The sequence below is a fragment of the Megascapheus bottae genome, chromosome 31, assembly GCF_031878675.1.
Source record: "Megascapheus bottae isolate mThoBot1 chromosome 31, mThoBot2.hap1, whole genome shotgun sequence".
Lineage (NCBI taxonomy): Eukaryota > Metazoa > Chordata > Mammalia > Rodentia > Geomyidae > Megascapheus > Megascapheus bottae.
In genome coordinates, this window is record NC_143539.1 from 4,017,581 (window position 1) to 4,042,667 (window position 25,087).

Sequence of the window (25,087 nt, forward strand, 5' to 3'; positions counted from 1 at the left end):
AGTTAGCAAGTGGAGTTGAATCACAGGCGCCAAGGGTTAGGCCTGCCACATCTGCCTCGGGGAGAAATGAGGGGGTCTACAACGTGAAGGGGACAGGGAGCCAGCCAGGCTGCAGGAAGATGGCGGGAGGTGGCTGTGTCCCCGCCACCCCGCTCGGGTTCTGTGTGCATCAGGTCAGCACCTCTGCCGGCCCGGCTCACGGTAAGGAGTTTGAGCCTCCAGAACAAGTTGCCCAGAGCCAGGCCGGAGAGTGAGAGGAGGCGCAGAACCCTGGGCTGGAGGGGAGCCCCAGCTCAGTGCAGTTCTACCCCAGGTGAAGCACCATGCTTGCTTCCTCGTCTGTCCAGAGGACGAATGGATGCCGTGGCCCCAGGAGGGGGTGTTCATTATGTTAAGACAGGTCACTTAGACGATGCTGCCGTGGGGAGGAAAGCCCCCCAGAGGTGGGCTGAGCGTTGACCTCTTTGCCCTCAGCAGCCCCAGGAAGAGGCCTGGGCAGGTGCTGCCAAAAGCTGAGGGCCGAGCAGGTGCTCGCCCTGGGTCCATGGGGTCCCAGTCCGGTGGCCAGGGGGAGCCACTCACCTGCTCTTGTGCTCTTTCTTAGGAGACACTGGCAACTGGTACTCGAGCGACGAGGACGAGGGGGGGAGCAGCGTCACCTCCATCCTCAAGACCCTCAGGCAGCAGACATCCAGCCGGCCCCAAGCTTCTGCTGGGGAGCTGAGCAGCAGCGGGCTGGGAGACCCCCGTCTGCAGAAGGGACACTCCACAGGAGGCCGGCTGGCTGACCCCCGCCTCAGCCGGGACCCCAGGCTCACTCGCCATGCTGAAGCGGCAGGCGGCTCTGGCCCCGGGGACACGGGGCCCTCTGACCCTCGACTGGCTCGCTCCCTGCCAGCCTCCAAGCCTGAAGGCAGCCTCCATGCCAGCCCAGCAGGCCCCAGCAGCTCCAAGGGGTCTGCACCGCCCCCTGCAGAAGAGGAGGAGGGGGAGCGGGCCCTGCGGGAGAAGGCGGTGAGCATCCCCCTGGACCCCCTCCCGGGACCCCCACTGCGGGACCCAAGGTCGCAGCTGCAGCAGTTCAGCCACATCAAGAAGGACGTGACCCTGAGCAAGCCCAGCTTCGCCCGCACTGTGCTCTGGAACCCCGAGGACCTGATCCCCCTGCCCATCCCCAAACAGGATGTGGTGCCCCCTGTGCCTGCCGCCCTGCAGTCCCTGCCCACCCTGGATCCCAGGCTGCACCGCTCCAGCCCCGCGGGGCCCCCCAACACCCGGCAGCGCCCAGGGGCCTCCTCGGACTCCAGTGCCTCGGGCTCTAACCTGCCTGACTTTGAGCTGCTCTCCCGGATCCTCAAGACTGTCAACGTCAACACCCCTGGCACAGGTGACAAGCCCAGCGACCCCAGGGTGCGAAAGGCTCCCATGGACCCGCGACTGCAGAAGCCAGCAGACTCTGCCGCTGCAGCCCGCGTGGCCAAGCCCTGTGCACCGGAAAGCTCCCCCCCCACAGGGAGCCCCAGCCGGGAGTCGTCCCCCCCAGCCACTGCACCCTACGACCCCCGTGTGCTGGCGGCCGGTGGCCTGGGCCAGGGCAGCGGGAGCGGGCAGAGCAGCGTACTGAGTGGCATCAGCCTGTACGACCCCAGGACTCCCAACACCGGGGGCAAAGCCTCAGAACCAGGTGCGGAGGCGGGCACCCAGCCGAAGGGCCCCGAGGGCAACGGCAAGAGCTCAGCCGCCAAAGCCAAGGAACCCCCGTTCGTGCGCAAGTCCGCGCTGGAGCAGCCAGAGGCGGGGAAGCCCGGAGCCGACGCAGGCGCTGCGGCCACGGACAGGTACAACAGCTACAACCGGCCTCGGCCCAAGGCTGCCGTGGCCTCCACAGCTGCCACCGGCACCCCGCCACCAGAGGGGACCTCGCCCCAGCCTGGAGTGCATAACCTGCCTGTGCCCACACTCTTTGGGACCGTGAAGCCAGCCCCCAAGTCTGGTTCAGGGAGCCCCTTCGCTGGCAACAGCCCATCCCGCGAGGGTGAGCCGGACGCGGGGTCCCTGAAAGATGTCTTCAAAGGCTTTGACCCCACTGCCTCCCCCTTTTGCCAGTAGTGTTCGGGGGGCTGTGCTCCCCCCACTCCACCCCTTCCAGGGTGAGACTCAAGGGCAGTAACCAGAGCTGGGGGATCCTGGGTGTTCTTTTCTTTTTCCTCTTCGTTTCCTCTTAAGTAGTCCTTTCTTTGAGACATAAATTGTACATAACACCTCCGTTCTGATCCGTGCCGCGGGCTCCGGGGAGCCAGCCAGCTGCACCCCAGCCACTGCTGCTGCTGCACAAGGGAAAGTGGAGCACGTGCGTCCTGTCCTGTCCGTTCAGTGTGAAGTCAGTGTGGCCACCTCGAGAGAGGAAGCATCCTAGAGGTGCCCATGCCTCCTGGCCCACTCCTACATGAATTCACGCTTGGGACTCCGTGCCCTCCGTCCAGAGTTCATCCTGAAAGCACCACCGCCAGGGCACACGGGAATCAGGGACAGACGGACCTGGGGTGCATCTGCCCCAGGAGGAAGCCCCCCGGAGTGTGCTTCCTGTCAGTATTACCCGTCCTGCCCCATCCCGCATGCTGTGGTCCCTAGATGCCACAGCACTGCTGGCCCAGCCCCTCCCAGAGACAGCTCAAGGATCCGCAGTGCCCCCGCCCACCAGCCTCCGGGTGGCTGTGGCCAGGCCTTGGTGCCCAGCCTGCTCTCTCCCTTGCTGCCAGCCCTGCCCCTGTAAGGCTGTGGCAGTGCAGCTTTGCTTCCCCCTCCCAAGCCGACAGACAGTGGCTCAGAGGCGAGGCACAGCACTGGATCTGTGGACGCTTCTTGAAGGGGCCTGAGGAAGGGAGGAGTGTGGCTGGGCCCTGGAGGCACCCCCAAGAGTGGGGAGACACCAGACAAGCTTGAGCAGGGCAGAGGAGTTTGCAGTAGCCTCCCCGCAGTGCTCCCTTCTGGCTTCAGGTGTTTAGGCCTTTCTGCCTCCCTGCCTCTGGGCGCTTTTCTCTCCTCATGCCGATGTTCCTCCGCCCCAGTGCCTCGCAGAAGGTCCCTGGCTCTTCCTTGGTAATAATGAGATCTGGTCACCCAGCCAAAGGTTCCTCTCCTGCTACCCCAAGAGAAAACGTGAAAAGGCAAAGCGATGAATTTGGGCTTAAAGCTGGGGTGGGAGAGCCTGGTGTCTGGCGGGGCCACCAGCCCCCTGGGGTTGGTCTGGTTTGTCTTTTGTTGTTTTGATTTCTTTTTTTTAAGCAATCATTAATGAGATTTGTCTTCAGCCACTAGTGTTGGCCGTGAACACGGCCACGGTGTGTGTAGGTAAGTCACCGTACACGGTGTGGCAGTGTTTTGGTGTTTTTTTTCCCCCCCTTTTACTTTTTTTTTTTTTTTTTGTAAAAGAAAAATTAAATGCTTTTTTAAAACCGTAATCTGTGGATGAAATAGAAGCTGGAGCCCTCTTCCTGGAGCCTCCAGCCTAAGCACCTCATGGGTCTAGGAACCCTGATTCCTGTTTGCCTCCAGGCAGTGCTTTTAAAGAAATCGCTCTCTAACCAGGATTGTAACAAGAGTGTAAATACTATTTCCGAGTTGAAAGTTGATGGTGCAAATATGTATATAATGTACTGTATTTTTACAATGATCGCCGCATGAGTACCCAGCCCCTTTTGTACTCCGCATCTGTCTTCCAGAAACTCACTTGCCTCTTCTCCTGTGGTCTCAATCCAATAATTGTATTACTGCCAATAAAGGATGCAGTTATTTTAAGACCTGCCAGCTCTAGTCTCTGTGTTGCCCGTACCTCCCCTGCCTGAGAATGAAACAGGAAGGTGGGGTGGGCACAGGTAGAAGCTGCAGACTCTGTCAGCCGTGGAGTAACTAGCCTTGAGCAGAAAAAACTAAGGCACAGTACCAAGAAAGACATCCTCACACCCCACCGTTATGAGGCTTGAACTGAGCGCTGTCCCTGAGCTCTTCAGCTCGAAGCTACAGTCCTACCCCTCAAGCCACTTCCAGCTTTCTGGTGGTTAATTGTAGAATCTCATGAACTTTAGTGCCTGGGCTGGCTTTGAACCATGATGCTCGGATCTCAGCCTCCTAAGTAGTTAGGACAGGTGTGAGCCACCCTGCCTGGCTAGCATAAACCTTTTTAGTAGCCAACAATGTGAAAAGCGCTTCTCGAGTATTTTCAGTTCCCCCTAAAGCCCATGGATAAGCATAGGAAGGTCACGCTGTTAAATTTATTTCTAGCTGCTTCCCATCCCCTCCCCACATACTGCCAGGGCTTGAACTCAGGGTCTTATGCTGGCTTTCCTTGTTTGCTTGGCTAGTGCTCTACCACTTGAGCCATGCCTCCAGCTTTTGTAGCATTTTTGTTTTTGTTTTTCTGCTAGAGCTCTACCACTTGAGCTACAGCACCATTTCTAGCTTTTTTCTATATATGTCCTCATGCATGCTAGGCAAGCACTCTACCACTAGGCCAAACTCCTTGACCTCCAACAGACATTTTTTAAAAGAAAGAAATATGAGAAAAATTCAATGGCCACTGGTCAGTGTTCAAATTAAAGTGTGGGAGTTGGGTACCAGTATCTCATTCCCGTAATCCCAGCTACTGGGGAGGCTGAGATCTAAGGAGGAAAGATTAGAAGCCAGTCCAGACAGGAGAGGCCATGAGACACGAAGTGGGGCTGTGGTTCCAAGTGGTAGAAAAGCTCAGGGACTTAGCTGGACGCGATGGCTCACACATGTAATCCTAGCTACTCAGGAAGCTGAGATCTGAGGATCGAGGTTCAAGGCCAGCCTGGGCACTAAAGACTGTGAGATTCTTCAATTAAACACCAGAAAACCGGAAGTGGCATTGTGGCTCAAGGGATAGGGCGGTGGCTTTGAACTGAAGAGCTCAGGGACAGTGCCCAGGCCTAGAGTTCAAGTCCCACACCGACCAAAAAAAAACTCAGGGATAGCAAGCGCCCAAGTCCTGAGTTCAAGCCTCATGACAGACAAAAAATAAAAAATACAAAAGTAGGGTCTTACATCTGTATGCACAGAAGTAAGACCGGACAAGAATACAGGAAAATAGTGATCTTTCTTTGGAGAGGTTTAGATGTGACTTCCTAGGCTCCACTACGTTTTGCAAGTTTCTACATTAATAATCTGAAGTCATCTGGCCGTTGGAAGTAGTTATTTTATAAACTACAAATCCCAGGAGACATCGCGCTACGGGTTGATGACGGTCAACCTTTCTCGGCCGCAATGATCTCTGGGATTCGTAGTCTGGATGCAAGAGCAAGGTAGGACGCATACTACCGGCATAGATGACAAAGGTGGGAATCGTTGCCATTTTGACCAATTGGCAATGTCTGCCGGGCATTAGTGACGGAGACACGTACCAATAGGAGAGCTCGGCAGCCTGAGTGACGTGGACTGCAGCCTATGAATGGCCCGTAGGGCGGGACATTGCGCAGCGGCCCGTAGAGCGAACCATGGGAGGCGGCTGGTGGTGGGTTCGGGCCGCCCGCCTGGCCCGACTCCGCTTCCGGGGATCGCTGCTGCCACCTCAGCGGCCCCGGAGCGGAGGTGCCCGGGGGTCCTTCGCTCCCGGCCATGGCCCCCGGGCCGGGGCTTCGCCACCCCCAGTGTCTGAACTGGACCGCGCAGACGCTTGGCTCCTTCGGAAGGCGCATGAGACAGGTCGGTGGGGAGACTGGGGTCTCCAGGAGGGGACAAAGCGGGCGGCGGGGTGGCCTGACGGCGGGCGTGGACGAGCAAGCACCCTGGTCTCGCCACCTCCCAGCCGGGCTGGGGCTCAGCAGGGTTGCAAGGGCGCGGGCCGTCCACCTGGGGCGCGCGGGCTAGCGGGGAGGAGATGGGACTGGATCAATTGGGTGCAGTTGGGCTGAGGGTGGGTGGCTGGATGAGACTGCGCCTGCCTGGGAGAGAGGCTGCCCGGGGCCGCGGAGAGTGAGGGAGGCACCCGCGCCAAGGGGCCCGTCCGGCTTCCTGAGGCGCGGAGCGTGTGGCTCCCCGCACTGATGAGCTGGCTCCTGATTGGAGGAGGGCACAGCCAATAGAACGAGAGCTGCCTGCTGATTGGCGGGAGAGGCGTCACGGCCTGCAGCGGATTGGTTTAGCGCTGGTGATGGGACCCGGCTGTTAGCACCACCTGGGCCTTGAGCGAGGGGCAGATGTGGACACTGGGACACCCTCCACCCCTGCTGGGGGAGGGTGGCGTGTGAAGGGAGATGAAGGAGGGGGGCTGGAGGGACACGTGGGAAGGGGATATTTGTCCCAGAGGTTTACATGAGGGGCGGGCCAAAGGAGGTCTTCTGTCATACATGAGGTCTCCTGTCCATCACGTTCTGTAAAGACCACCTTTTTTAAAAATTTTAAATTCTGGTGCTTGGACTTGACCTGAATGCTGTTTCTTAGCCTCACCCAAGACTTCTGGCTTTCTATTAGTTAATTGGAGATAAAGAATCTTACATGGGCTGTGAGAATAGCCTGGTTGTGCAATGCTTGCCTAGCATGCACGAAGCCCTGGGTTGGATTCCTCGGTATGACACACACAGAAAAAGCCGGAAGGGGTGCTGTGGCTGCGTGGTAGAGCTCTAGCCTTGGGAAAGCCCAAGGACAGTGCCCAGATCCTGAGTTCAAGCCCCAGAACTGGCCCCCCCAAAAAAAAATCTTACAGATTTTTCTACCTGGGCTTTGAACCCCATTCCTTAGATCTCAGTCTTCAGAGTGGTTAGGATTACAGGTGTGAGCCATGAGCACCTGCCTGCAATGACCACTTTAACTGTTTGGTATTGCAGAACTTGGGGGAAGAGGGGATCAAGTGAGGCTAAGAGAAGATTCTGAGGTGGGGGCTTCCTGGGAGAGTGAGGCTCTGGAGTGGGGGCCGCCTTTTGACTGGATGGGACACAGGGGTCTTGGATGATCTGGGTTGGTGGGGAGGAGGGCTGGAGCAGGCGGGGTTTGGCCTGACTCGCGGTCCATTCTCCTACCCGCAGCCTTCCTCTCCTGGTTCCGCAATGGCCTTTTGGCTTCAGGGGTCGGGGTCATCTCCTTTATGCAGAGTGACATGGGCCGGGAAGCTGCCTACGGTGAGTGCAGACCGGCTCTGGGGTCTCCCCCCACCCCAGACGCGGGGATTCTGGTCCCCAAATGGCCCTGCCCCTCCACCTCCAGTCTCCCCCCCCCTTTGGATAGCACCTCTCCCCTGTGACCACTGACTGCACCCCCTCTCCCTCTAGGATTTTTCCTGCTGGGTGGCCTGTGCGTGGTGTGGGGCAGCGCCTCCTACGCCGTGGGCCTGGCCTCCCTGCGGGGACCCATGCAGCTGACGCTGGGGGGCGCCGCGGCAGGCATGGGGGCCGTGCTGGCCGTCAGTCTGCTCTGGGCTTGTGCCGTGGGCCTCTACATGGGTCAGCTTGAGCTGGACGTGGAGCTGGTGCCTGAGGACGAGGGGACAAGCACGACCGAAGGCCGAGACGAAGCGGGGCGGCCACCACCCGAGTAAGCCACAGGCCGGGGACCAGGCCGGAGCACTGGGACATTAAAACCTGAGCCTTCGCCCGCCTGGTTGTGGTGGTGCTTGCTGGTACTTGAGGGGAGGATGAGAGGGAGGATCGCGGTGACCCAGAGGCAGACAGGGACCCGGGCATCCCCGAGAGAAGCAGGTGTTTAATTTTCCAGGCCAGATGCGAGCCAGGGCGGGGTGCGGTGCAGCCCCCAAAGCCTGGGCCTCAGTCCCCCTTCCGCTGCCCCCTGGACCCCGCCTGCCCTGGGTACGGCAAGCCGAGGGGGGGGTAGAAGGCATCGGGGAGCCCGGGCCCCGGGCCCAGCCTCTGCAGGTGAGGGTACACGAGGCCCAGCTCCGCAGGGCCATAGCGGATGGCGCCGATGGCCCCCGGCGTGCACAGGAAGCCGGCGTGGAGGAGGGCAGGCGCGGGGTCCCCGGGGGGCGCCAGGCCCCACGGCCGCACGGGGCCCAGCTTCGGGACCCCCGCGCGAATGACGGACGTGAACTCGGGCCGTGGCGGGGCCGCGGGCTCCTCATCCGCGCTGTCCTCCGAGCCCCTCCCTTCCCGGGGGCCCGGCTCCACTTTGATGCCTCTGCCCCGGGCCTGCGGGGCCTCGTCTTGGGCTGGGGCAGCCTGCTTCCCGCTGGCGCTGGCTGGAGGGTCCCGCTCTGCAACAGGAGGGCAATGGAGGCCGCCGTCCCCGCCTCCGCCTCCGCGCCGGCAGCCGAGCTCCGGTCCCGAAGGGCGCAGCAGGGCTTCCAGGCCGGGCGGGTGGCCTACCTGCGGGCTCTGACTCCGGGCTGGGCGGGTCCTCGCCGGCCACCCCGTCGTCGGGGAGCTGGAAGGCATCCAGAGGGGTCTGGCCGCCTTCAGCTTGGCTGAGGATAGGAGAATGGGGTGAGAGTTAGGGATGCCAAGGGTGGGCTCCCCACCATTACTACCTTCCTCACCCCCCATGAGTACCCTCCCCCCAGCAAACCCGGAGTGTGCCTGTTAGCAGACCGGCAAATTCTAAGCTGATTCCTAAGAGGGCAGCTTGGGGTCCCCAGACACCTCCAAACGGCCCCTCCTTGCAGGGACTCTTCTCTGCCTCTGGCCAGCAACACTGTGTCACCCCTCGGCCCCTGATCCCCCCCTCTGCAATGGATCTGAGGGTCTGTACCTCTAGATAGGCAAGTTACAGGCAGGTACTACCATGCCCAGCTTTCCTCTATTCTCTTCGTGTCTGCAGACCCTTCCCTGAAGGGCCCCGGCTCCAGGATCCCTGAGAGGCAGCCGGCGGCCCGTGGTGCTCACCTGAGTACATGGCTGACCCAGAGCACGTGGTGCTCCCCTGGGCTCTTCCCGTTCCCAGCCACGGTGGCCACAGATTGCAGCCACACGAAGCCCCCAGCTCGCTGCAGCCAGCGGTAGTAACCGGTCACCACCTGACCCTTATCCAGCACTGCAGCCAGCCCAGGGGTAAGCAAAGACCAGAGGCAGTGGGTGAGGGTGAGAGAGAGGCAGGAGGAAGAAACAGGTGGAGAGGAAAAAAAGGATGGACAGAGAAAGAGGACAAGGAGACAGCAGAGAGAACAGATGGAAGGGAAAGGGGAGAATGACAAAAGTAGAGAAGGAGACAGAGCCAGAGTCAGAGACGCCTCCATCATCTGGGCCTCCTGGGTTTACAGGGTGAGTCAGGAAAGACCCCATGGTCCCCTCTCTGCCCCCCACGTCCTGAGCCACTGCTCAGGCAGCTCTGCTATGTGGAATTCAGCCCCTAGATCTGTGGGTGCAGTAGGAGCAGCTGGAGTCAGCCCTGAGGAAGGTTGGGGGACAGAGTGCTGGGGAGGGTACAGTCCTCAGGGTGGTAGGAGGGGTGGGGACGGAGGTGTCTCACGGTCCAGGTGGCTTTGGCGAATCCTGGTTGCATCCTGTCCATGAACAAACTGATAGCAGCTGCGGCCCACCAGCTCGGAGGGACCCAGGTCCATATGGTCACTCACCCTAGGGATGCCGGAGAGGGGAGAGGAGGTGCTGGAGAGCACAGATGGGGAGACCAGCAGAGGTGGCTTCATCACCCAGCATCCAAGCCCTTGCTTTGCAGTGCCCTGGGCCATGGTTTACCTCTATAAAGTGGACCTGACAGTTTCTATTCTGGGAGTGGATCCTGAACTTGGCCTCTCCACCCCCCCCTTTCGTCCTCCCCAGCCCCTTTTTGCTTTATTTTCTGAATAGGCCTTGCATTTATGCTCAGGTCAGCCTGAGCGACAGTCCCATCAGGGCTTCTGTGCAGCTTCCTCTACACCCAGCTTTATTGGTCAAGATGAGGTCTCCACAAGTGTTTCCCTGGGTTTGCCTCCAACCTTGCAGGTACTCGAGACCCACTGCCTAGAAACGATTTCATCCTTAGCCTTCTGCCGAGGGCAGCAATGCGCTGTGGGAGCCTCCATCCCCACCAGGCCGAGCGCTGCCTCCTCCGCCCTTCCAGGCCCCATCCAGGCCCGTGGGGTTTCTGGACCAGACTCCCCGCCTCCTCCCGGTCTCCCCCGCCCAGCCGATCCCAGCCCCTACCTGCTCTCACAGGCGAGGATGGTGAGGCCCAGGCTGAGGCGGAAGACCACCATGTGTCCGTGGAGCGGCAGCTCGGCCAGCGGGGCAGGGGGCAGCGCGTGGCCCAGAGCCACCAGGCCCAGGGCGCGGGCTCGCAGCCGCCCAGTCACATGGATGACCTGCGGGCGGAGGCGGGGAGGAGGGGGCGGAGGCGGGGGCGTGGTCAGCGCGGGGACTGCGGCGCCGGTGGGCGGGGCTTGCCGCGGTGGGCGGGGCCAGCCGGAGCCATTGCTCCTCATCCAGGCCCCAGTGTCACCCGCAGGCCCTGGGGCTCCGGCTGGAGCAGGCCGGAGATCCCCGGGGGAGGCGGGGCTCACACCCACCTTGTACCCCGAGGCCTTCACGTGCAGGCCCCTCTTGGTGAGCGTGGACTTCATGCGGACGAAGAAGGAGCGCTCCTGTGCCCGGGCGGGAGGGCGGGTGGCCTCGGCGGCGGGGCGGGGCTCTGGCAGAGGGACGGGCGCTGTGGGGTCCTGCGGGGCCCCGGCCCTCAGAGCCGCTGGAGCCTCCACCCGAGACACCCGGGGGACGCTCGTGCCCTTCCCCTCGCGCGCCCTCGCCTGGTCTCTGTCTCTCGTGGGGACACAGGCCGGTCGGCCCCCCCCAACCCCGGGAGGCTGAGGCTCCTTCCCAGGCCAGGGCCCCGCAGAGCGGGGGCGTGGGGAGCTGCGACACTGAAGCCCCGAGTCCATAAGCTCCGGGATCCTAGCAGGGGTCCTAGCAGTCACGCACGATCCCCCACGATTCGACCCCCGAGCGGCGGGCATTGCTGATGAGGGCTCGGGGTCTGGGGTGTCATGGCGTCCGCCCAGACCCCTGCACCTCGGAGCTCTTCCCGGGTAGAGGGGTGTTACCGATCTCCGGCGAGGAGGAGGAGGAGGAGGAGGCCGAAGAGGGGGCGGAGGGCGGGGTGGGCGGCGCCGGGCTCCGGGCCTGCAGCCCCAGCTGCTCCAGCACCTCCGAGTGGTCCCCGGGGTGGATGTAGTCGAAGACGCTGCTGCCCGTCAGCTCCACCTGGCGGAGGCGGAGGGGAGGGCGGGGCCGCTGGAGGGGAGGGCGGGGCCGCTGCGCTCGCCCCCCCCCCCCGCGCTCCGGCTCCTCCCCCCGCCCGGTCCTGGGTCCTCCATCTGCCCCGGATGCTTCTAATAAGAAGGGCTTGTCAAGCCCTGGACACATTGAAGTCTTCACTCCCAAAGCCCTCTGGGCTGCCGGGCTGCTCTCTCCACGTCCCTCCGCCCAGTCCCCACCTCCTCCCCAGTGATCTGGACTCTGTCCCCTCTCCAAGGCCCGCCTTGGCTACCCCGCCCTGCGAAGCTCCTCCTCCGCTGTTTCCCTGCCCTTACCCCTCCTCCGACCTCAACATCCTCAAAGCTGCTTACAAAGACCGAATTCCCAAGTCACCAGAATGTGCAAATGATAAAGTGACTTTCAATGGCTCTGCTCAAATGGACCTCTTACTCCAGGAAGATGAGCTGGGCTGGGGTGCCATGTAGGGGTTCCAAGATCACACTTTGGGAACCACAGGTCCTGTCTCTGTCCCTCTACTTATTTTTCTCCCCCATGCTGGAATGGTGAGGTCAACAAGGATCAGAGATATACACAGGCCTCCCAGTGAGGGCGGCGGCCCGCTCGGGGTCCTTACCTGTGAGAGTCCCAGGTATATGGAGACTGTTTCTGAGATGTAGAGGAATTTTCCATCCTGGTTCAAGGCAAACACGAAGCCATCCAAGGACTGGAGTCGGGAGAAAGCAGCCGACCAGTGGGAAAACAGACTCTGAAATTGGGGCTCCGCCTGCAGCGGGGTGATCTGGGGGTGCTAGGCTTCTGAGGCTCTTGGAAAAGGCAGCTGCCGGGCAGGAGAGGCAGGACAAGCATGCGGTGCAATGTGGGCTTGGTGGGGCATTGATGCGAGAGAGGTGGTGCAGTTCCTGGGCGTGGCCATGAGGGGGCAGCCGGGAGGGGGCGCGACAGGCCCGGCGGTGCCCAGTCGTGGCCACCAGGAGCCAGCGAGGGCTGACGGCCCAAGCGCTTCCCGGGCACAGCCACGAGGTGGCAGCCAGGAGCAGCGGGAAGGCCATGGCGAGGCAGCCCAGGACAGGCCGCTCCCGTGCGCGACCACCAGAGGGCAGCCGAGGCCGGGCCGGCCGGGCAGAGCCTCACCTGCAGGATGTGCGCCCCCAGGTGCTGTTCAAAGATCTCGGAGACGAGCGCGGCGGCTCTGCGCTGGCCTGGGGCTGGGGACAGAGGGGAGGATGGGTCACTGCAGCTCCTGCCCAGCACAGACCCCCCCAGGCACATCGTCTACGAACATCTCCTGTTTCTGGGGCTACTGGGATCTGAACTCGTGGCCTCCGGACACTGTGGTCACCAGAAACTCGGGGACGCGTGGCGCAGGGGTGAGGTGGGGGACGGAGGGGCTGAGGCCCGGGGGCAGGGGCAGGGTCCTCCGACCCTGCGCTGGCTGGCTGCTGCTCCGGGCTCCGCAGGGCGCGGCCAGCCCTGGCTGGACGTCCAGTCCGGACAGTCCCGGAGCCACCGCCACCATGGCCGGGCTGCGACCCGGAGGCTCGCAGTTCAAAGCCAGCCTGGGCAGCAGCGTCTCTGAGACTCCACCTCCCGCGAGCGGGGGGTGGGGGGAAAAGCTGCACGGCAGGCCTGACTCAAGTGGTGGAGCGCCAGCTAAGCACACCAGGTCGGGAAGGACAGAACGGGGGCAGAGCCCCCGATGACGGGCTCTGGGCAGCGGCTTCCTGCAGGGCTCTCCCCGTGCCTCAGTTTCCCGTGGGAGGCGTGCTGGCGGATCCCGGAGCAGTGGCTGCGGGGGAGGGGCGGGCGGAGACCCCTCCCCCAGATGCCGCGCAGGCAGCCTGGTGACAGACGGAACAATGCGGCCGCTAATTGTGGCAATTTTCCCTGTCATTTCTGCTCATTCCTTCATTTTCCCTCTCACAGGATCAGCCCGGGTCAGGCAGAGCGGCTGCAATTAGCAGCATTAACGGGGTGCGCATGGGGGTGGGGTGCGGTGAGGGAGGGACCCCCAGCCTCGGCCTGCTCCCTTTCACTGGGCAAGGGAGGTGCCCGCGACACCCCGGGTCCCCCCACGAGCCCACCCCCCGCTCGAGGCCCCGTGGGGTCTCCAGGCTGCGGTCTCCCCGGGCTGCCCCAGGGCCTTTGCATCTGAGGCCTGGGCCCTGAGGAAGCCGGCGGGATCCGCGTAGGGCCGGGGGGGGGGGTGGGGGGCGGAAGTCCGAGAAGGAGGGTGCGAGGGCCTCGTACGGAGGCCCTCGAGGACTGGGCCCGCTCGCCCCGCGCGCGCTCGCCATCAAGCCCTAAGGACCGCGGGCGCTGGCTTCCGTTTACATGGTGATTTATTGCGAGCTTCATCAATGCTCTTCCCACGCGCGGGGCAGGGGACCTGGGGCTCCTCCCGTCCCCGACGGACACCGCATTCCCGGGGGGCCGCTCCCCCCCACCCGGGGCACGGCCGGCAACGAGGGGGAGCACCCCGCTTCCTCCGCGGTCTGCGCGGACCGCATCGCGTGACCCTCCCTCCCTCCCTCCTTCCTTCCCTCCTAGTTCCCCGTCCTGGGGTTTTGAAGGCTGACATCCCACCACTTGAGCCACAGCTCCACTCTGGCCTTTTGCTTTCGGTCGTCCATGGGACGGAGGTAAGAGTCTCCCAGACTTCCCTGCCCAGGCGGGCCCCGATCCCGTGGAGCGGGGACGCCGGGCGGGGGCTGGCGCAGCTCCGCGCGCCCGCGGGGCGCCGGCGGGCGGGGAGCAGCGGCCCGGCCGCCTGCGCCCGCTCTGGCCCGAGCCCCCGGCGTCACCCGGGCCCCGGGGGCCCCGCGCACGCGCGCCGCACTCACCCAGGCCGGCGGGCGGCCCCACGGCCCGCAGCCCCCAGGGTGGCGCCCCGAGCGCGGCGAAGCGGCGCAGGCGGAGGAAACTGACGCTGAGGCGCACGACCGACGCCTTGTCCAGCTGGCCGGAGATGGCGCCCGGCAGCGGCAGCAGCCGGGCCAGCTCGAAGAACTCCAGGTTCTCCTTCCCGCGCCGGGAGCGCGCCGCGTTGCGGGACTTTTCCTTGCGCTGCGCCTGCAGGCTGGGCGGACGGCGCGGAAGAGGCGTCACGGGGGACGGCGGGGCGCGCGGGAAGGCGAGGCCGGGGTGCAGGCGCTGGGCTCTGCGCCCGGGGCGGGGGAGCCCTCCTTGCCGGGTCTGGGAACTCTGCGAGTGGACCAATTGCCGGGGCGGGGCCACAGGTGGAGGGGCGGGGCCTCAGGTGGAGGGGCGGGGCCACGCGGGGCGGGTCTGGCCCGGCTGGCGGGGGCGTGGTCGACGCCGGGGGCGTGTCCTGGGGGCGGGGCTTTGCTCACCAGGGGCGGGGCGGGGCCTTGACCATCAGCCCCGGCAGAAAGTCCCACGGGACGCCGGCGCCTCCGCCTCCCCCGCACTTGACCTCTGCGCCGCCGCTGCTCCCGGGGTAGGGGGTCGCCATGTCCGCGGGGCTGGGGGGCTGGGGGGCTGGGGTTCAGGCGGGTTCAGAGACTTGCTTCTCCTGCCGTGGCAGAGAATCAGAGGCGGTTGTCAGGGTTCTAGAGGGGAAAAAACAAAACATCCAGGGAAACTCAGGTCTGGGCCCGGTGCTGGGTCGGAAGGTGCCTCAGTTTCCTTTTCCTAGAGGCCCGGGTGTGGAAACCGGCGTTGGGCGCCGGGGCTGGCGCTCCGGGTGAGGGTGAGGACGTGCCCCGCCGCCTCCCCCGCGCCGCCCGCCAGCGCGCCCGCCTCCCCCGCGCCGGGCCGGCTCCCGCATACCAATGGGCGCACGCGGCGCGCATACGGATCGGACCGGCCCGCGCTGCGTGCCGAGCATGCCCAAGCCCAGCCGGGGCGCGCGCCGCGCCGGCCCGGCCTCCCGCCCAGGTGTTCACCTCCCCGGCCCACCCCAGCGTCCGACGCCCCAAGCCGGTGGTACCCCTGCTTCCCAAGCTGGGCTAAGAAGATGGGAAGGGGGAACAGGACGGGGACTCCCCAGGTCCCACCCGGGGAACACCCCAGACCCTCGGGGTGGTGCCAGACCTCTGCCATGGAAACTTCCTCCGTGACGCCCTCGGCGTGGGAGCCCCTCTGCAGCCGGGGGCGCCCCGGGATGGACCTGACACTTGGGACCCAGACGTCCACGTTTCAGATCCCCCGGGCCCAGGGGCGGGCTCGCCTCGGTCTCCCCTCTCCCAGGGTCAGGCGACCCGGGAGCCCCTGCCCCAGGACCCAGGCCGCCCGGGGGGCGTCCCTGGCCAGGTGTCCAGATGCCCAGACCCCGGAGTCCGTGTTCCCAGTCCCTCTGTCTCCCCAGGACCCAAACAGTCACGTACCCCTTTCCCGGCCCCGGGCACCGGCGCCCGGGAGCCCTGATCCCCGGGACGCTGGGTCTCTGCCGTCGATCTCTAGGGGACCCACCAGTGCCTCCTTCCCTTCTTGCCAAACATCCTGGGGTCCCCTTCCCGCCGACCCGCCGACCCGCCGACCTCGTTACCTGGTGGCGGAGCGGACTCGGGGCGCGGCGTGGGGCCGGCCAGGAGGCGCCGAGGGGTTTCTCCATAGCCCCTGGGGCGAGCGGGGCGCGAGGCTGGGGCTCCGGGCGCCCTGGGCAGCCTCGCAGACTTGGAGACCTCGGACAGCGGCAGCGGCGGGGCGGGGCCCGAGGGAGCCCCGCCCACCGGCCCGGCCCCGCCCCCCGCGCGCCTCTCCCAGCTGCGGGCGCAGGAGGCCCGGCGCGGTGTGCGGGCTCCGAGTGGGACCCTCACCCCCGGAGGCCCGGCGCCCCCTCCGCCCCCAGCACCCCCGCTTCCACAGGGAGAGCACTCAGACGTCCCTGCCTCCCATTCCAGGGGAGAACTTCCCCCACAAAGCTGGGGCCTGGCCCCCCAGCCTTCCCTCCGCCTCCAGCCCAGGGCAGCTCTCCACGGATCTGCAGAGACCAGGGCCTGGGTCTTGACCCTGAAACCCCAGCCTTCAGAGGCGTCGCAGCCCCACCTTGGCTGCCTGGCGTGCAGATGGGCGTCCCTAGGAGACTCCAAAGTGGGGAGGGGGACAAAAGGAGGATGGAGGTCTGGAGAAGGAGGTAGGGTTCCAGAGAGCGTGGGCAGCATCTCCAGGTAGACAGGTGGAGAAACTGAGTCACGCAGTTTTGCTGGCTCAGGAGCATATAGCAATAACAGGAAGTGCTTATTTTCCATAGCAAGGTGTGAGCTCTCTCCTCTTTCCCTGTCTGTCTGGCTGGCTGCCTGTCTTGGCTGTACTGGGATTTGAATTAGTGTCTTGCTACTTAGGTGCTCTACTACTCGAGCCACATTTCCCTGCACTTTTGCATTCGCTTTTTTTTTTTTCCTCCCTAGGGCTGGTCTTGAATGATAATCCTGCTACCTAGGCCTCCTACATTGCTGGAATTACAGGTGTGAGCCATGCCCACCTCGAATGGGACTCTACTTTGGATCCATTTTTCGGTGAGGAAACTGAATTCTGAGAGGCCACAGAGTCGGGTGGTGATGGTGTCCCAGCTGATATTTTTCTGCTCATCCCCAAGGCATGGGTGTCACCAGAGGGATTCAAGCTTTGTCCCTGCCTCTGTCCTGAGAACCACTGCCTGGAGGATGAAGTGTGTGTGTGGGGGTGCATGCACCCCCACACACGAACACATGCGCACACACCCGTAGTGGGGCTTGAATTTGGGGCCCGGGTGCTGTCCCTCAGCTTTTTCACTCAAGGAGATGATTGGATATTTGATAATTGGGGATAAGAGTCTCACAGACTTCTTTTTCCCCCCACTTGCCTTCAAACTGTGATCCTGAGGGCTGGGAATGTGGCTCAATGGTAGAGTGCTTGCCTAGCAGGCATGAAGCCCTGGGTTCGATGCTTCAGTACCACATACACAGAAAAAAGCTGGAAGTGGCATTGCTCAAGTGGTAGAGTGCTAGCCTTGAGCAAAAGAAACTCAGGGTCGGTGCCCAGGCCTGAGTTCCAGCCCCAGGACTAGGCCATGATCCGGGCCCTCCCAGGCCCAATTTTGCTTTCTTCACAAATCCACCCAGCCTCTGTCCCCGCCCCCTTCCCTGCTCCCTCCCGGCTCCCTCCTTACCCAGGGGTGATGCTCTGCTGCCCCCTCATGGCCTTCTGGGGAAGTGCAGCACATTCTCCAGTCTCCACCAGCTGAGGCTGGGGGGGGGCTGATGTCATGCCAACCTGAGTCAGGAGTGGGGTTCGCTCAGCCTCACATGACCTTCAGCAAACTCTGTCCTCTGGGCTTCCAAGATTTCCAGAAGCCACCTGTTGGCTCCATCCCCACTGTCCTGCTCCTCCTCCTCCCTCCCTCAGGTCCGTTCATTTCTCCTCTTGCTCCCACCCACCCCATATACATTGTTCCTGGCTCATTTTTCTTTCCTTTTTATTGTCAGTCATGGGACTTGAACTCTGGGCCTGGGCACTGTCCCTGAGCTCTTCAGCTCAAGGCTGCCATACTACCCCCTGAGCCACCACCCCACTTCCGGTTTTCTGGTGGTTAATTGGAGATAAGAGTCTCATCGTCTTTAATGTCCCAGCTGGCTTCGAACTGCGATCCTCAGATCTCCTGAGTAGCTAGGATTACAGGCTGGAGCCCCCTCGCCCAGCTTCCTAGCTCGTTTTTATTCAACATGTTATGTGTGGCTTTTGCACTTTACTGGTATTGACAGGGTCCTAGGGATTGACCCTGGGGAAGTGTAAGCAGGCTGGGCAGATGCGCTGCCACTTGAGCCACGCCCCCAATCCTTTTGCTTTTAGTTTTTCAGATGGGGTTTTGTTTTGTTTTTGTAGGTCATGGGGGTTTGAACTCAGGGCCTGGGCTCAGTCTCCGAGCTTTTTCACTCCAGACTAACACTCTATCACAGTTCCACTTTTGTTTTTTCTGGTGATTAATTGGAGATAAGAGTCTCAGATTTTCCTGCCTGGGCTGGCTCTGAACCGTGATCCTCAGACCTCAGCCTCCTGAGTAGCTAGGATGACAGGTGTGAACCACCAGTGCCTGGCTTCAGATAGGGTTTTGAGCTAATTTTTTCCTTTTGCCAGTCTGAGGCTTGAACTCAGGACCTGGTTACTGTCCTTGGGCTTTCTCAAGGCTAGAGCGCTACCACTTGAGCCACAGCACGTCTGGCTTTTTCTGTGTATGTGATACTGAGGAATCAAATCGAACCCAGGGATTTGTGCATGTTAGGCAAGCACTCTACCACTAGGCCAAACTCCTGGCCCCTGAGCAAATCTTGAGCCACAGTCCTTTTAGCTCCACATTTATCTCTGTTAGCTAGGATTACAGGCACACACTGCTGGATACAGGTGTGTGTGTGTGTGTGTGTGTGTGTGTGTGTGTGTGTGTGTGTGTGTGTGTGTGTGTGTGTTCAGGCTCTTTAAGTGTGGTGGTGTCTTCCTGGTCCCTGCTGCTCTGAAGTCAGGTTCTTTGAAGACTGGAGAGAGCCTGCTCCCTGCTGCCTCCTTCTCCACTCATCCCACCTGGCATGAATGCTTGCTTGCTGTGGTTTCTCACATGGCACAGGGGGGTGTCAGCCCTAGATGGGTTTCTCAGTTGTCCATGGCTGTGATCTCTAGCCTGGCACAGAGAAATGCTTATGAAACCTGTGCCTGGGTGTTTGCAGTCCGAATGAGGTGGCACACCAGAGAATGAGCTGACAGAGCTTTGACAAGCTTTTATTCTTACTTTCTTTGCGGGGCTGGAGCTGGAAACGGGGCTTTCCTTGTATCTGCTTCACGAGTGCTCTACCACCAAATATCCAAGCTTTTGGAAAAGTCAAATCCAGGGGATGTGGATTGGGGGGGTGAACCCCAGGAGAAGCAGAAGGGAGGGGTTGGGGGGGAAGGAGGCCTTGCCCAAGGGGCAGCACTAGCCTGGGGCGGTTAGAAGTCAGGGGCTAGGCAAGGCTTCCCGAAAGGTTGGCAGGGCCCTGGTTGGCTCTGCCTGGCCTGGCCTGACTCAGTTCCTCCAAACTCCCTAATAAGTGGGGAAAGGAGAGGGGATGAGAGGCTGCTGGGTGCATGTCCAGGTGAGATTAGTCCAAGATGGCCCGAGTGTAGAGAGGTGAGATTAGAGGTACATCCCACAGGTCTGTCTCTGGCTGTGGTATCACACTGGTGTTCCCAAGTGGAGAATCACAGGCAGGTGGGGCGAAGTGTGGTCCCTGCGGTGGTCTGCTTACAGATGGAGCTGCTGGGCAAAGGCAAAACGGCAGCCGGCACATTCTCCATGCGGCCCAGGGCCTAGGGCGGACTGGGCTCTCGTTATTGGGCTCTGGCCGAGGATCAGGGAGGGTGGGTCCTGGGAAGCCACAGGCCTGCCCCCCACAAGCTGCTGAGGTGGCATCACGGTGGCCGTGACACATCAAGAGCTAGCAAAAGGCTTGTCCGCCTTTCTGACACACGAGCATGGTAGGATGTGAACTGAAGCATTATTTGTGGGTTTCATGGAGCCCCCCAACACCCCACAGAAAAGCAGAAGTGAGGAGCTCCAGGCTTTGCAGCAGCTAGTGTCTGCTGGGCTGAGCTGAGGCCCGGGAAGGAGACATTTTTGGCCGATAGAAATATGAAGACACCAGACAGGAGTGGGAGAGGGTAGGGACGCCAAACACCCTCCAAGTGATTTTGGTTGATGCTTGGGAGTTGGATGGGAGGAGAATAGCAGAGGTGGGGTGAGGACAAGTGGACCCCTGCGTTCCAGGTGGATAGCCTGGAACAAACGAATACCTATCCAGCTGAGACTGATTGGTGGGGGCCCCCTCGGGGAGGAGGCATCCTAGAGTTTCTGCTCTTGCTGTAGATGGAGCGGGTGGGGATGGTTGGCATGTGGTGAGCTTGAATGAGGGCCTGAGCGAGAAAAGGGGCAAAGGCCACAGGACTATGCTTGCAGAGGATGTTGGGGTGCTGGGTGAGCGGGGAACAGGGCAGCCTGAATCATGAGCAGAGGGTGAATGAGACACGCCAGTGGTGGAGACCTTGCTGGGGGGGGGCTGTCTGAGGCGGTGGTCCTTGGAGGTTGGCGGGGTGACCACTGGGGGGGCAGCCCCCCCTGGCTCCCAGGGACAGTCTCTTCATCTCCTCATCTTGCTCAGGCCTGGTTGCATTTGTTTTTTACAAGATTGATTTATTAACTATAATACATGTCACATAAGGCCTTTTCTGTTTTTTTACACCATTCCCATTGACACAAGTACAATACTTTATAGCAAATACATGATTTTAAAAAACAAAACCAAACAAAAACACCTCGGTGAGAGATGCCTCAGCCTGGAGGGCTGACCATGCTCTAATCAGGCAGGAGCCTCGAACCGCCCCTCGTGCGAACATAAAGAGAAGTCTGGAAACGAAGCCAACATTTCTAACACCAACTAGAAGAGCTCTCGGTGAAAGCTCCTAGGACACAAGAAGTCATGGTTTTGCTTTCTTTACATACAGTTCTCCACTTTTGCTGTGAAACAGAGTTTTGGGCACACAGCCAGACTATGAACACGTTTCACTATCATTAGTGTTGTTTTCTCAGGAAACTCAAAATGTTGAATTCAACATAACATGAAAACACAAGTACCAGAAAAACAGGCCGCAGCGCGGTTCCAGATCTTCAAACGACTTTTATTCCCATGAACCCCGACATTTCCTTTCCGTGTACACAGGGGACTTGACTGGCAATGCAAACAATAACTTAGGCCGGGCCCGCGCTGCGTGCGAGGACCCCACACCACGGGCCACGGGTGCCCAGGCCACGGTCCTCACCGCCGCTGCGTTCCGGGGGCTCCGGGGGAGGCGGCCGGGCGGCCGGGGAAGCAGAGGCCGGGCCCGGCTCTGCGGCCCGCGGGGAAACACGCACGTGAACACACTGTACCTCGGGTCGGGAGGGGGACAGACTTGCAGGGTGGCTTAGTGTTTCAAGCACCTTGTCCTGTCAGGACGATGGCGACGCCAGCTCGCGCAGGGACAGGCCGGGCCGGGGCCGGGGCCGGGCCGGGGCGCCTCCGCCCGCCGGGGCCGCGCGTGCTGCTTCTAAAGTGCAACGTCAAGACCTGGACGCCAGGGTACCTTAGTGTCGGGCTCCGGGCTGCGGAGGCCGTGGCCGGGGGGCTGGGGCTGGGGAGGTGGAACGGGCGGGGCGGCAGCGACAGGCACCTGTCACCCAGAGGCCCCTGCCACGTCCCGCCGGGGGCGCATGCGCGACGCAGGCTCTCCACGTCCGTGGGCGCCCGGCCGTCGGGGGCGCGGCCGTGGGCCTCCTGCACAGCAGAGGCGTAGCGGGGATCTTGAGGTCTGTAGTTTTCTTCCTACTTCCGGGCGGGTGTCCCACAGCCCCTCAGTGTTCCTGGAGAGGCGCACGGCGAGGCGCCCGCCTGCCCCGCCCTGTACCTTGGGGAGCCTCACCGCACTGCGCGGCGGTGGCGGTGGCGGCAGGGCGTGGCCCTCGGGGCCCTGGGCGCAGGCCGTGCCGTTCCAATGGCGGGCTGTACATGCAGGGGGCCGAGGCCGTGCGTGCCCACAGCGGGCCACGGGGCTGCTGCCTGACCAGTCCAGTCCTCCGGTGGTCCCAGGCCAGGGGCCAGGCCGGCAGCCCAGCCTGCCAGCCTGCGGCGACCCTGGCCGAGGTGTGGGGGAGTGGGATCTTCAAGGCCAAATGCCAACACCGACGGGCTCTCCTGCCACCCCGAGAGGTGGCTCACAGCGTGTGCTCGGCCTGAAGCTGGGACGGGAGCAGTGGCTGCAGAGGGGACTGGGGCGTGGGTGGAGGCGACTGGGGTGGGGACGGCTGACTGGGCACCGGTGTGGAGGTGAGGAAGGGGACCGTGGCAGCCATGGCTGAGGGGGAGCTGGGCACAGCGCCCGGGGGCTCGCTGATGGGCCGATTGTAGAAGAAGAAGGGGCACTGCTGGATGAAGAGTTCGATGATTGTCTGGTAGGTGCGCGTGGCGGTGAGCGCGTCCATCGTGGCGAAGTCGGGCCGCATCAAGGTGGGCCAGAAGCAAATGGACAGGTTCTCACTGGTCATGAGGTTCACCTTGTTGTTGTGGCTGACCCTGCAGGCGACAGCAGCACACGTCTGAGCCCCACCCCCACTGTACCCCCTTTTCCTGCTCCCCGTGGCAAGCCTCACGGGGCAGCTGTGCCCTACCACCTCACCCTGCCACCAGACCAGCTACTGTGCCACCATGCCGGCTGCAGATGATGTGTACAGCTGGTGACCTGTCTTCCTGGTACCACTGAGGCAGTCCCTCAGCTAAGACTTCCCCTTCTCCTGCTCACCCTTTGGGGATCAGGGTGCAGGAGAGGCAGGTGTCAGGGAAGCGCTGAGGACTTCTGCTTGCAGGCAGATTTCTGGAGACAGCATGGTCAGCTGGGGTGTGTGTGTGCACGCGTGTGTGCGTGTGTGCGTGTGTGTGCATCAGGGCTTGAACTCAGGCTAGTTAACTGAAATTAAGAATCTTACAGACTTTGATGCCCAGCTAGCTTTGAACTGTGATCCTCCAGTTCTGAGCCTCCTGAGCAGCTAGGAGGACAGGCATGAGCATGTGCTGGCTCAGCTGGGATGGTACAGGCCCCCTGGAGCTGGGGATGGAGGCTTGCCAGCCGGGGACCTGGACTGTCAATTCTCAGGGGAGGCGTAATGAGCAGAAAGCTCTGGAACCTACTTGTTCAGGTGTGAGATGACGTATTTGAAGACTTCATGGTTTTCTTTGGGGAATTTCTTTAACACCTCCTTGAGGGCATGTAACTTCTGTTCCCGGTCATTGATTTCTGAAGAGAGAAAAAAGCAAAGACTGGGCAGGGGCATGTCTCAACTGGTAGATCACCGGCCTGTCAAGTGGGAGATCAAGTTCAAACCTCAGTACTACCGAAGATAATTTGGTACATATCAAAATTAATCTTTTGGTTTTGATTTTTTTCATGTGTGTTGGTCATGGAGCTTGAACTCGGGGCCTGGGTGCTGTCCCTGAGCTCTTCAGCTCAAGGCTAGCACTCTACCACCTTGAGCCACAGCACCACTTCTAGTTTTCTGTTAATTGGAGATGAGTCTCACAGGGACTTCCATGCCTGGTCTGGCTTTGAACCATGAGCCACCAAACCTCTGCTGAAGGCCAGGCCTGTGTCTGGGTGTCCTGGCCCCCCACAGCCAGGGACTCCACCGTAAAGAACATTGCTCGTTCCTCCGGTTGCCTGTGGAGACAGGCATCCCGTGTGGAGCTGGCTTCCTAACCAGATGGTGAGTGCTGCTGTCCACGTGCTGCCGCCACCGCCGCACCACGGCTGCGTCCTTCCCAGGAGACACGGCGCAGGAGCTCCACGGACACAGGCAAGCACATGCCTCAGCCACGTGCCAGGAAGGGGGCTGTGGTCTCCTAGTCACCACCCTGCAGCAGGTGACAAACTTGGGGTGATAGCAGGGAGGGAAGCCACGTGGGCCTGGGCCCAGGAACCCCCGGGTCAGCATCGTTGCCATGGGCAGGGGCAGACATGGTAGCCGAGGTGAGCTGCAGCCTCCGCTGAGCCAGGACGTGCTCTGGGGCTCACGATCTCCGCAGCCCTTCTGCTGTGCTCTCCTGATCCCGGTGGGCACCGGCCTTTGCTTTCATCAGGGCTGGTGGGGGCAGCACCCTCACACACACACACAAGCTGGGGCTCGGCCTCTTCCCAGAGGCAGGAAACAGGGTGGCCAGGCTGCTGTCTGCAGGCGCCCTCCCCTTCCTCTCGGACAAACAGCAAGGATGGGCGTTTCCTGGCTTTCTTCCTCGTGGCGGTCCCTTGCGGAGCCTGCTCTGATTACCGTTCACCCATTTGCAGGAAACCGTCCAGGCTGTGGCCGCCCCACCCGCAGCATGCAAGGTGTGTGGAGGGCAGCAGCAAAGTCGTCCCAACCATCACCCGAACTCCGGCCAGCCCCGCAGCTGCCTGCCAGGCCCCCTCTCTTATTCCCGCTGTCCTGGGGCTGGATGCGGGTTCTGCACACCTGAGGCAGGGGATTTCACACACAGGTGACTTCCCACGCATGTATGGGGCAGGGATGCCACCACCCTGCTTCAACCTCAGTGCTAGAATCCTGCTGATATACTGGCCATCAGAGTGGCAGGTGACAGGCAGGTGGGGTATGACCTGCAGTGGCTAACCAAACCAGGGGCCATGACGGCGGTGTGGGTGGAAGGAGGCATGGGGCCCGCAGACCACTGGCCACCGCTGCCACTTGTTCTGAACCATGTTCCGTATTGTGAACTTGTGGCACTTGCAGAACAGTAAGATAATGACCTTGACAGCTGTTGGGGAGGCGACTCCAATGAGATCCAAGCCTTACACACAAGCACAGAGACTCTCAGGTAAAGGGAGAGTGGGTCCAGTTGGCGTTGCCATGGAAACCCAGGCAGCCTGGTCCTTGCTACCACAAGGCAAGGCAGCCCCTGGCCTGGCTGAGTTTGCTGGCTCTGCACTGCCCAGTGGGAAGCCCCTAGCACGCGAGCACACAATGGGAGAGGAAGCAACTGGCCTCCGCCCTTCCCAGGCTGCTGCGGTGGCACCAGGCAGCCGCCTCCTGAGAGTGCTAGCTGCTGCGGAAGCACTGTAGGAAGGGCAGCGGGTCCCCTATCACTGCACCCCTCTCCTGCCCTTCTCCAAACAAAAAGGTGCTGCGTCAGCTGGTCCAACAGAAACAATGGCGTGTGGCTGGGTGCCTGGCTTCCACCAGCCTCTAGATGGCGCCAGGTCAAGAGGAATGGAGCCTCCCGCAGGCCCACTGTTGAACCAAGTGTGCCTGCTGCAAACCTTCCCTCCTGATACCTACCCCGGAGCAAGCTTGGGCTGAGAGCAGGGGCTACAGAGTGGAGTGGGACAGCATCCACCTGTGGATGGTGGGTTTGGAGGAGAAGCCACACTGT

General features: G+C 61.9%; 4 protein-coding genes across 4 annotated transcripts in view; 2 read left to right on the plus strand and 2 right to left on the minus strand.

Moving 5' to 3' along the window:
* Zc3h4 (zinc finger CCCH-type containing 4) overlaps positions 1–3,798 on the plus strand; it is a 32,064-nt gene extending 28,266 nt beyond the window's left edge. The window contains exon 15 of the mRNA XM_090322731.1: positions 605–3,798. Coding sequence (XP_090178857.1) covers positions 605–2,109 — 1,505 coding nt within the window. The 3' untranslated portion in view covers positions 2,110–3,798. The remainder of the gene's footprint in view (positions 1–604) is intronic.
* A 1,673-nt stretch (positions 3,799–5,471) lies between these two features.
* Tmem160 (transmembrane protein 160) lies at positions 5,472–7,609 on the plus strand. Its single transcript, XM_090321999.1, has 3 exons — positions 5,472–5,721; positions 7,041–7,133; positions 7,284–7,609. Exons 1-3 carry the CDS (start codon positions 5,514–5,516, stop codon positions 7,547–7,549), a joined length of 567 nt encoding a protein of 188 aa, XP_090178125.1. The 5' UTR covers positions 5,472–5,513; the 3' UTR covers positions 7,550–7,609.
* A 91-nt stretch (positions 7,610–7,700) lies between these two features.
* Positions 7,701–14,646, minus strand: Npas1 (neuronal PAS domain protein 1). The gene is made up of 11 exons (XM_090322508.1): positions 14,548–14,646; positions 14,015–14,375; positions 12,306–12,379; positions 11,788–11,877; positions 11,000–11,159; positions 10,469–10,590; positions 10,107–10,264; positions 9,433–9,539; positions 8,850–8,997; positions 8,334–8,431; positions 7,701–8,221 (listed from the first exon to the last, which is right to left on the minus strand). Exons 1-11 carry the CDS (start codon positions 14,644–14,646, stop codon positions 7,776–7,778), a joined length of 1,863 nt encoding a protein of 620 aa, XP_090178634.1. The 3' UTR covers positions 7,701–7,775.
* Positions 14,647–21,205: 6,559 nt separating this feature from the next.
* Arhgap35 (Rho GTPase activating protein 35) overlaps positions 21,206–25,087 on the minus strand; it is an 81,097-nt gene continuing 77,215 nt past the window's right edge. The window contains exons 6-7 of the mRNA XM_090322696.1: positions 22,856–22,961; positions 21,206–22,243 (exon numbers count right to left, since the gene is read on the minus strand). Of these exons, the coding sequence (XP_090178822.1) occupies positions 21,886–22,243; positions 22,856–22,961 (464 nt within the window). The 3' untranslated portion in view covers positions 21,206–21,885. The remainder of the gene's footprint in view (positions 22,244–22,855; positions 22,962–25,087) is intronic.

Bases quoted from the DNA above. Each gene is read 5' to 3' on its own strand.
- Tmem160 (XM_090321999.1), top strand. From the start codon at position 5,514: ATGGGAGGCGGCTGGTGGTGGGTTCGGGCCGCCCGCCTGGCCCGACTC. The intron at 5,722-7,040 runs GTCGGTGGGGAG...TCCTACCCGCAG, and splicing joins TCGGAAGGCGCATGAGACAG to CCTTCCTCTCCTGGTTCCGC. The intron at 7,134-7,283 runs GTGAGTGCAGAC...CTCTCCCTCTAG, and splicing joins GGGCCGGGAAGCTGCCTACG to GATTTTTCCTGCTGGGTGGC.
- Npas1 (XM_090322508.1), bottom strand. From the start codon at position 14,646: ATGGCGACCCCCTACCCCGGGAGCAGCGGCGGCGCAGAGGTCAAGTGC. The intron at 10,265-10,468 runs GTGGGTGTGAGC...CTCCGCCCGCAG, and splicing joins TGAAGGCCTCGGGGTACAAG to GTCATCCATGTGACTGGGCG. The intron at 8,998-9,432 runs GTGAGACACCTC...GGCTGGCTGCAG, and splicing joins TCGCCAAAGCCACCTGGACC to TGCTGGATAAGGGTCAGGTG.